An 11,314-nucleotide genomic window follows, 5' to 3' on the forward strand; every position below is an offset into this window, starting at 1 on the left:
CCGTTAGAGTGGTTGAAATCAGTAAAATAATGAAAATGATGGACTGTGAACAGCCAAACTCCATGGCAACTGACTAGATGCAAGATCAATATCTCATGGCAACATTGACCAAGGCTTGTAGCATATAGTGACAAGTGCAAAATACATATTCATCATTCAAATGTGACATTCCGCTTTGTTGCTTCTCTCTTACTTACGCTAAAGCTGTTAGTTTTGACATTGCCAGATTATCCCACAATCCACCTGTTGATAGCAGTAATTTCCAGACTTTGGCATGGGACATTCAGATATTTGAAAATATGTATGCAGTTAATATAAATGCAAAATATGTCTGCCTGTATGCAGAATATTTTCTCCTTCCAATGCCACTCTTCAGGGGTTCCCAAACTATGGGTCGGGACCCACTGGTGGGTCACGACCCAATTTTGGGTGGGTCGCAGAGTAGACTCTCCAGTGAAAACACAAGTGATGGAAAGATCAGATAACTAAAAAGCTCTGAAGCGATTCAAAAATTAGATCGCTGCTAAGTGCCCTGCAAAGTCCTCAGCTCCTGCAGTTTGAAAACCTATGTAAATATAGGGAGATAAGTGTGTGAGCTTCTTCTTTTCTGCTTATTATTCTGTTTATTATTAATACTTGTCAATAAAAATATTATTTATTTCTAGATTTATTTAAGTCACATAAACTAGGTGGATCCCAATGGAGTGTCATTTGAAAAAGCTTGGGAACCATTGTTCTATGTTAATAAAAATGAAAGAGGCTTTTAATGTAATATGATAACCTAACTTATTTTTGTTTATTATTCCAATATCTCTATGCCACAGTATAACTCCAGCATATGACAACCATATCCCTGGAGAGTTTTTCAATTCCAACATACCATGGATAGCAGTTATTAATTTTATTTCTAATTACTGAATAGTGTACCATCCCGTACTACCACAAAGACCATTTGTTGCAAATTGACCTTTAGGGAAAATCTATGTTTTTATACATTTTTCCAAATGTTTAGAGAAGTATTAGGGCCAATCTCTTATGCTCAATTAATGATAAAAGCTTTGACCTGTTCATACCATGAGGAACATTTTAATAATGAGCTATGTATATTTTTAAGACTGTGCTTTTCTCTAGCTGTCAGTACTTCTTATTTTGCAACTATCCTGTTATAACTACGCTTTCATTAACTGTCGTGAGTCTGTGCTCTAAATTGCAAAGTATAAATTGAATTCCAGGGACACTATGTGTGGGGGCTTAAGAGTAAAGAGATGAGCTTATTTTAAAGGAACAGAGGTGGCTGAACTCTGCACTGCATGGAGCTCGGCTTGGAGAGGCTTGACTGCATGGCTGTGCGCCTTTGAGGAAACCCTGCAGTGGAAATCTTTGTGGAATGGATAAAATTGCCTGTTCATCAGACCAGTGGTACAGGTGATATAGTTTCATCCATACCCCACGCTTCCTCCGAGATGCAGCTCTGAGGTCAGGGAACAAACATTTCCTTACTTTGAGGAGGCCTCTGTGAGTGACACCCAAGTGCAGGATGCAGTACACACCCATTGGCACCGCTATGCCAGTGCTGGAAAGCACTGAAACAAGGGGTTAGGATTGCGCCCCCAGTCACCTCCCTGCCTGAGGAAACTCTGAGGGATTAAAGCAGTCCCACACACAGGAAAACTGACCATAGCTAAGGACCTTACTTGACCAGAGGAAGAAAATAGCAGCTATTTCAACAAGAGCAGGAACAATAAGAAAGAAAAAGCATTGGATAAAGTAACAGCCCAGCCCAAGTAGGACAGAGGAACTCACAAGCCCCTCAGCTAGGGACATCCCTAGAGAGTAAGAGAGAGGCTAAAGAGGACCCACTCAAGAGTTTATATTATAAGGAAGGGGGCTCAGCCCAGGAAATCGCTTTAGTGATCCTGGGCTGGTGGCAGTGGGGTAGCTACCTGGGGGTATGCTTTGTCCCGCCTGGGGGACCCTGACACCCCCCTCCCCAGAAGGCAGATAAAACTCTTCACAATGTTCTGGCTACTGCATCACAATGGCCTGGTAAGCCTGAACTGCCCTGCTATTTGAGGTCTTTTCATTATGTCTCCATCTGGAGTCTTTTTGAGGTCTTTTTGCAGAGCAAAAGTAGGTTGGAACTTGGGAACTTCTGCATGCCAAGTCTGTGAGGGCTCAACCCTAATATGGTCATGGGTCAACTCCTTTGCTGTAGCCTGCCAGTGTGGGGAAAGTGCTGAAAAGCACTTTTGCTCCACTGAGAGAGGAGGAAGGTCTAAGCCCTGCTTGGATGGTAAGCTCATGCTGGCTGAGCTAGGCCAGCATAAGGGTCTGAGGGGGTGTGGGGAGGGTGGGAGGAAGGTGTTTTGGGGAGAGCGGGTGTGAGAAAAGGAGGGGTGGGGCCAGGATCTGGCACTTAGGTCAAATCCTATCTCCTTTCCTGGGCAGCCCAGAGTAGCTTCGGGTTGCTCTGATCTGTACCACGTCCTGGGGTGGCAGAGATCCAAGTAGCCCCATCGGGGTGGCTGCTGCTTTAGTGGAGTAAAGGGGAAATGATTCCTCTTTCCCATGCTGCACTGCTTTGGGCCCCAAACCCACCTTAGATGTAGGGCAGGCCAGTATTGGGCTGCCTGATGGGCAGGATTTGAAGGATTAACAAGATCCTGTTTGTTTCTCCCACTAGGACCAACCATCAAGATGAATGGGTCTACTGTGACAGAGTTTGTCTTCCTGGACTTCTCTGGCTCCCGCACTGCCCAGCTCTTCCTTTTAACCCTGGTCATCACTTGCTACACAACTGTCCTTGTGGGAAATTTGCTAATCATAGTGACTGTGCAGTCTGAGCCCAAGCTCTTTCAGTCCCCCATGTATTTCTTCCTGGCCAATCTGTCCCTCCTTGACATCTCTATGGGCTCTGTAGCAGCCCCCAAACTAGCAACCGAACTAGTGAACAAGGGTGGAACCATTTCTTTTGCAGGTTGCATGGCTCAAATTATGACCTGCCACTTCTTTGGTGGTGGAGAAATGTTCCTCCTCTCGGTCATGGCCTATGACCGCTATATGGCCATCTGCCACCCACTGAGGTATGCAACCATCATGAACCGACAATGTTGCTTTCGTCTTATCATATTTTGCTGGACAGGAGGCTTCATTCATGGCAGTTTTAATGCAGTGGTGTTGTCCCAACAACCATATTGTGGACCAAATGTGCTTGATCATTTCTTCTGCGACATCCCACAGGTAATGAAGCTGTCCTGTTCGGAAACCTATATTGTTGAAATACTCATGTTGATCAGTGACGGAGTGGTCACTTTACCCTGTTTTCTGTCCTTGCTGGTTTCTTATGTCATCATCCTGGCCACCCTTTGTGGCCATTTTGGGAAGGGTGGTATTAAGGCTCTGTCCACCTGTGGCTCTCACCTGATGGTGGTTGGCCTCTACTATGGGCCCATTGGTTTTGTGTATTTTAAGCCTGCCTCTGGAAACCAGGTGGACAAGATGGCTGCTGTATTCTACATGGTGGTCACCCCTGCCCTCAATCCCCTCATCTATACTCTGAGGAACAAGGAGGTGAAGGGAGCCATGGGGAAGTTGAAAAACAAAGCAAACCTAAGCATCTCTTGCTGCCTCAACAGGAGTAGAAGTTTAGAGCTTCCTTTCCCTGCCAAATAAGTTCTTGTGTACACGAGCCCTAAAAGTAACAGCTAGAGGGCTTTCAACAACCTGCTTCTCCAGAGCATCTTCAATCTCCATATATGTAGCATTATTTCTGGGAGTGCCCAGGAAGCAGACTTTGCTTTTGAATGTGATAGCATCAGAATAGATGGTGTTTGTGAATGCAACACTACAGCTTCTCTTGTGATCCATCACTAAGAGAAGTTACTGGTACTAGCAATGTATTTGTTAATTGTAGCATGTGAACTAATGTGCAGATGGATTTTGTGTCTCATGCCTAGCGCATGTTGCCACTGGAGAAGTGATGACTCCTGCCCTATGTGTCCTCACACTGTTCCAAGTCAAGGAAGCATGGGATACAGACTATACAACCGTGATTCGGGATCCTAAGAATGGAGGTCATTAGGGATAGCTTCTCTACTATAGCTGGGTAAAGAGGTACCTTTTAAACTGTTGCATCTCTTAAAGGGGGGGCAGGGGAAAAACTATCTTTGTTCTCCTGAGCACTGTATCTCTTCTAATGGCGGCTTTCTGGTGTTTCTACTGCTTCTTGATAGATTGTAAGCCCTTTTGGGAGAGGGTCAACTTATTCCTTTGTTTCTGCACCGTCAACTGCTTTGTGAAGTTCTTTTCTGCTGAAATGTGACATATAAATCATAACTCTGAAGGTGCATAAATGATACAGTTTGACGTCTCTCATCACCGGCATAGAAGAACATGATTCTGGTTCAAGGTTTCTCAGAATTCCCACTAGAAGTAAAACAATGGAAGGGCTGTTGCTTCAAGTTCCTGGCTGAGTACCATTGGAGTGCTGGATTGGTGGGATTTTTTATTTGATCCAGCCAGGCACGTCCTCCTTCCACTTCCAGCTTCAGCCTCGTCCAAGCTCTACCCTGGGCAACTGGCAGAAATTATCTGCAGTTTTCTAGCTGGGTCTGGATTTTTGTGGAGAAGATTTGGCTGGCATGCTGTGGAGCTTAGCTCAGATGTTTTTGGAGGAGGTATCAATGTAGAAATTTTGGTGTCTCTCACCCTCCCCCCCCCATGCATTAGGAACCCACTACAGACCTGCTACAGGAATGGATGGAAATTAAAATTCATAGAACACTCTGAATGTGTTAGATCTAAGACAGCAGTTACCTTTCCAATATCATTCCCTTCCCTTTCTCTATTCAGGATATTCAGAGTGATGCGTGTGTCATGGCAGTGACTGGCCCAGCATTACTCAGTGAACCCCCTGACTGCCTAGGATTTGAATCTAAGATAGTCAACCGCTGCTGTTAGGCACTGATGGGCTGGATATTCACTGGTGTGACTGATGAAGAAGAAGCAAAGAAGGGAGAATGGCCCATTCAGATGAATGGCCACCGACAGGGCAGTTACTGTCCTGCTGTATAGTCATTTATGACAGCACAACTGGGCTGCACTATTAAAATAATTGGTCTGCCCAGCACACAAAATCAGAAAGTTTGGTCTAGAAGCAGCATGTAGGTGGAAGTAGGTTGGGTTTGTCAGTACATCCATTTCATTCCTTCTCATCAGTGCCAGATTTTGACTTGGTGAGGTCCAAAGCTATACAGTATATGGCTTAGGAGCAACTTGTTAAAAAATTGGAGGCCTTTTCAAAAAAATTACATCAAAATTGACTGTGGAAGCCATTTAAAAAAGGTCTACTGTGTATGTGTGTTCAGCACACATAAAATTTAAACCCCCCCTCCAATTTTTTTTAGGCCCCTGCAGGTTGTCAGGCCCTAAACTATAGCTTTACACCAAAGAGAGGCAAATCCAACACAGTTTGACTTTAGTTGAGTCACAAGTCTCCGTCCCCTTTAATTCGACTTGAAAATGAGTCCTAATTGGCGGACTTTCCAAGTTGCCCAAAGTGTTTTGAGGACTGTAAAAGACTTAAGTTCTGAATCTTTCATAAAAAAGTCAACTGTGGGGGGGGGGGGGGAAATGGAGCTGCAGGAGCGGTGTGTGTAGGTGCTGGAGTTCTCTGTTAATACTTGTAAACACAGTGGGAGGGCTTGAGACGAACTGCATGAGAGCGGGGACCAGCATGGCAAGCGGGAGGAGGGCCCACTATGACTCAATCCTTTACAGTTCTACTTAGAGGTAGTCTCATTGTGGCTGGTCATTCAATGAGCCTTCTGGAGCCATGCCATGAGATGGCTAGGAACTGCCTCTCCCCCATCTTCTCCCCTCACTCATCCAGGGGAAAAACCTTCATTCAGTGACACTGGTTCCTTCAGAGATGGACAAGGGAGCCTGCTCCCACCTCCCCCAGCCTACTGCTCAGTGCATTCACCCTTCCCTGCCTCTTGACTAGAACTTCCCTGCTGCTCACCCATTCTGAATGATGGCCCCATAAGGTCTTTCACACTTCAAAAAAATAAGCAAGCACACCGAGATACAGATATACTTGAGTCTGCATGTGTCAGTGGCCTCACCTGAGTCAATGCCAGAGTCATTGACATGCCTGACTCAAGTGTACATGTATTTTTGCAACTCACTCGAGTCACCTTCCTCGAGTTCCCATGCCTGCCCACGAGAGAGGCAGTTGCCACTGAACATTCCCCTATGATAAAGGCCAATGCGGTATTAAAATTAATCATGGGTCTCACATGGAGACAAATGAAGCGAGATCAAGGGAGCTGCCCCATTGTTGTGCGTGTGACACTTGCCCCATAGCTATGTTGCATTTATGGAAAAATATCCGCCACTGCATGAGGACTTGCAGCGGAAGGAGCTCCAACACATAAAAAGGCAGGCAGTCAAGGCTGGCTCAAGGACTTCAGCGGTAGTGCAGCGTTGGAGCCATTCTGGGCAGGAATAGCAACATGCAGGAGACACAGTCTGCTTCGGCAGGCAGCTCTGCATTGTGTTCATTGCTTGGAATGGCTCTCAGGGCGAGTGGGAGGGGCCACTTCCCATGGCATATTGCAGCACCTGCAGTACTTACCATTCCCCCCTCTGGCTGTGCTACTGGGTTTGAGGGCTGCCTTGCAAGCAACCATCAGTTGGACCCCCAAATGTGGGAGTGGAAGGACATGCACTGTGAGAAGAACCCAGACTTGTCTGGGAAGCACTGTCTGTGAGGAGCTTCTCTAATGCCAAGTGTTGGCAGGCTTCACATTGGAGGAACCTGATCTCTCATTGATAAATCATGAATGCTTGGAAAGAGAAGAAGCAGCAACAGAAGCTCCATCCTCCCTGGGCAGCTTGTGTTAAGGAAGAAGTGGTGCTCTTCAGCCCGACTCACCTGTAGGTCAGCAGATGTCTGACCCCTCCGCCACACACAGGTGGCAAACCATTGTCTAAACATCAATGAGGAAGCCTGAGGCAGGAATTTCATGTGCAGATTGTGAATGGATTGAGAGATATGTAGGGAAGGAGAGTGGTGGACTAGAATATCTCCAGGGAGACATTGTAGTCCTCTCCTCCACTTCTCTTCTGCTCAGTTTGCTTTGTCATTTCAAGTCCAGAAAGTGGTGGAGAAGGGGAGAGAGAGAGCAGTGGCTGTGGTGGCAGCTCCTTGCACCTGCTGATGTGTCATCCAAGAAGGGCTGGTGCTCTGCCTTGATGCCAACTCTCTGGTGCTAGAAGATCTTGGATGATCTTCTTCATCTCAGAATGCTTCCAAAAGCTAACTCTATAAAGGCACCAAAAATTCCATTCCTCCTCCTAATACAATATTCCCCAATACAACCCACGTGATATGACTTCCAGGTGAATTTACTCCCAGTAGCTTTGACCTACTGTTATGTATGTAAGTTATGCAGGATCAAAATCCTGCATAACTGATTGGCCCAGACTTATGGCAGGTCAATCTGGTAATGGATCAAAATCATACCATCTGATTGGCTCTCAAGTTAAGGTTTCAACTGCACCAATCATGGGAAGTCTGGGCGGAGCTAAAGGCTATAAAAAGCCAGGATTGTTTGCCTTGTTATTCATTGCCAGGTTCTGTTCTGAAGATGGAATAAACATATTGAGCGGTTATCTCTATACCTTCCTTTACTCGCATGGACCCACTTTATAACACCTACCATTGCCCTTGAACACTCAGTAGCATGTCTTTGGTCTTTTGTTGAACAGTTGCCCCTCCTTCCATGCTCAGATAATGTTCTAGAGTGCAGAGTGTAAACGAAAATAGCATATACTCAAAATGCATTGAAAATCCCCAACATCCTGAAAATGTATACTGTTTCTTAAAAAATGCAAGACATATTCCCCCCACCCCAAGCACCGAAACTAGCATTCTGGCAGCAAATTTTGCTTTATGGCATCCTAAATAGCCTTCTGGAAGCATGAGGAAGCACACACTTCTGGCCCACCCCCAGAGAGGCCAGAGCAGCCCCGCATGTGCTGGCAGGGTGCAGGAGTCTTGCAGACCCAGGTAAGCTGGCAGGATGGGGCAGTGAGTAGGGCAGAACGAGGTGGTGATGGGTTGAGGAGGAGGGCAGATCTGGCTCCGGTAAGGGTTGGGTTTGGTGTCAGCAACACCCACCAAATCCTAGCTTCTTTCCCACGCTCAATCTTCCTTCACAGGTTCATTTATAGTTGTGGTGGCTATATAGCTGGCGCTGGTCTGAGTACACTCATCTTAGTCTTGGAAGCATACCCCTTACCCTTGGAAGCTTACAAATGTTCCTTTACCCAGAGGACACCTCTGGGACCAACTCCTCTGCAGGATGCAATGCAAGCTGATTTAGTATGGCTGCTTCAGTGTGTTTGGGGAAAGCATAGGTTTGAGACTGGGACTTAACAGCACAATTCTTGTTGCTCAGAAGTATGTCCCATTCTTCTGGATAGTCTTACTGCTCAGTAAGTGTGTGCCCTATTTCAGCCTCCTGAATCCATACCTATCTGGACTTACAGCAGAAGATCTCAAGAGCCTGGTATGGTATTGTGAAAGTCATGCTACTATTGTGTGCTTTGGGACTACTGGGGCAAATCCCTGGATTTGCAAACCCATGTGCACACTAGTGGCTCACCCTGCCTGCACTGTAGCAGGTGACATGGTGGTGTGGGCAGTTCTGGGGCAACTCAGTATGGGAAACAGGATAGGTGGGGGCAGACTGAGGGTAGGAGGGCATGGATCTCAGTGGCAGACCTGTGCACTGGGATCCTACCCCCATTTTCACAGTCCAGCACACACTCCTTGGACTTGTCTGGCATAGGTCCAGGAGGCTTATATGGAGGTAAATAAAAATATTTTAATATTGCCCTGCGAGGCTGTTTTATTGTCCACACAGAATACAGTGCATTTTGTTGATGGTGCTGCCTCATATAGGCTGGTGGGGGGTAGAATTGGGCTGCCTGTGGCTCAGTTGGGTGAGTTTAGTTATTTCTCAGTCTATTTGACAAGGTTGTTTTAAGTTTAAAACAGGAAGGAAAACATGTTTGCCATTTTGCGAATGGCTGGGGGACAAATTTAAATAAATGATCTGCTCAACTTCTGCTGATGTAGCCTCCTCTTTCAAGGGGGAAATATAACCGGGAAAGGCACACTGGTTGTCTAAAGTTCTGCTTGCAAAAACTTCCAATCTTTTTTGTAATTAGCCCATTTGGGACTGAACAGCAGTTGGCACTGTCCAGGAGGCTGACGTCTTCACCACAAGCTCGCAGCAAGGAAGATGAAATCCCCAGATCGCAGGAGGGGACTATCAAGAAGACCTTCACAGGCTATCTTGATTTCCAAATGAGGTGAAAGCTGTCTGGGCATGGGGAGGAATGAGTATTCTCACTCCCATTCTCCATTTGCATAGTTGCATGAAGAAACTTATTCTAGTTATCAGTTCTCTCATTTCATAAGAGCATCTTTGTCCTGGAGGACCATACAACCCTCCACTTCCATCCAACTCCTCTTGCTCACCTGGATTTCTTCCATTGTTTCTGAGCCATCTTGAAAGATCTCCAAGTTTAGAAGATCCATGGTGAGAACGGAGCCTTACCTGGAAGCAAACACTGGCATTCTTACAAAGGAGACGGTTTTCTCTTTGTGATGGCAGGCTGCTGCCAGCTGGAAGGGGGACTTACATTCACCTGCTGGATGAGGTGAGTGAAGGCACCCCCCACACATGTGAGTGTGTGCGCGCGCATCTGTGTGTGAGAGAGAGGGGAACAGAGCATCTGTGTGTGAGAGACAAGGGGGCTGCCTGTGTGTGTGAAAGAGAGGGGGGAGCATTTGTGTTGTGGAGAGGTTGTGGAGGCCATGGGGGGGAGAAAGAGAGAGGTTGTGATGCTCCAGGCTTTGGGGGGGACGGGGACAAAAACGCATGAATGCACAGCAACCCTCTGCGTGATTTCCATCAGGCTGCTACAGCCCTGCTGACACACAGGAGCCTGGCTGTGTGTTTGGGGGGAGGGGGTTTAAAGAGAGCGTATGTCAGTGTGTGCGTGTGTGTGAGAGAGGGGGGCTTGTATGTATTTGTGAGGGAGAGAACATGCAGGAGAGGGATGTTGACCGACCCACTGGGCTGCAGCACAAGGGGCAATGGAGGAGCCCATCAGGCTTCCCCGAGGCTGCACCCTGGTGGGGTGTCCTGGGCGTCAAGGGATGCAGGGCAGGAAGTGGAGGGAGGCTTCTGGCTGGTTGACTGGCTGCCTGGCAAGGCTCTGAGCTTTGGCCCTGGTGAGTATGGGAAGGACACAGCTGCAGCTGCAGCTGCAGCCACAGCGCTCGCTGTCCCGCGTTTTCTGGGAGAGACGTGCTTGGCTGGCCAGGCGGGAGGCTTTGTGGGGGCGACTGTTGCTTCAGCCACCTGTGTGTCGGCAGGGCTACAGCAGCCCAATGGAAGTCATGCAGGGGCGTTGTTGGCCCAGCGCGTTGTTGCCCCCCCAAGTTTTCTGCCCAGTGCAATTGCTACCCCCTGCACCGCCTTTATGCCACTGTCTTGAATTAACTAGTTTTGAGGTAGTATACTGGAAGCGCACTGCATAAATCCACTTTTTTATCTTCTTTTAGATCTTCCATAAGGAGGGGAACAGGTTGAGATTTCTGTGGAACATTGAAGCTGGTTAATGTACTGGTCAGAGCCATGCTATGTGTGACATTATTTTATCAATATCCCAAACTTCCTCCAAGAAGCTCAGGACGGCATGCATTATTCCCCTTTTATCCTCACAACAGTCTTTCAAGGTGGGCTGGATGGGGACAGAGGACATGCCCAAGGTCACCCAGTCCCTGCCTGAGGAAGCTCTCAGGGATTAAAGAGGTTCCACACAAAGGAAAAATAACTATGGCTAAGGACATTACTTGAACTGAGGGAGACAATCACAGCTATTGTTACAAGGGCAAGGCACAATAAGTAAGAAACAGAATCAGCTAAACAAACATCCCAGCCCAAGTAGGAGAGAGGAACTCACAAGCTCCTAAGCTAGGAATCAACTTCCCCCCTCCCCAGCAGGTAGCAGAATCTTCAGGCTACTCCATCACATTGGCCCAGTAACCCAGAACTGCCCTGTTTTTTGAGATCTTTTCATCATGTCTCCATTTGAAGTTTTTAAGATCTGTTTTGCATGGTACAGGTAGGCTGGAACTTGGGAAATTATGCATGGAAAGTCTCTTAGATGGGCAGGACTTGAAGGGTTAACAGGATGCTATTTGTTTCTCCCACTAGGACCAGCCATCAAG

The 11,314-nt window shown here is 47.0% G+C and overlaps 1 protein-coding gene across 1 annotated transcript; it reads left to right on the forward strand.

The window, feature by feature from the left end:
- The first annotated feature begins 2,697 nt into the window (after positions 1-2,697).
- LOC136653950 (olfactory receptor 4Q3-like) lies at positions 2,698-3,731 on the forward strand. Its single transcript, XM_066630815.1, has one exon. The coding sequence runs from the start codon at positions 2,698-2,700 to the stop codon at positions 3,670-3,672; it is 975 nt and encodes a 324-aa protein (XP_066486912.1). The 3' UTR covers positions 3,673-3,731.
- The last annotated feature ends 7,583 nt before the right edge of the window (positions 3,732-11,314 follow it).

The sequence above is a fragment of the Tiliqua scincoides genome, chromosome 5 (assembly GCF_035046505.1).
Source record: "Tiliqua scincoides isolate rTilSci1 chromosome 5, rTilSci1.hap2, whole genome shotgun sequence".
NCBI classification, from domain to species: Eukaryota; Metazoa; Chordata; class Lepidosauria; order Squamata; family Scincidae; genus Tiliqua; species Tiliqua scincoides.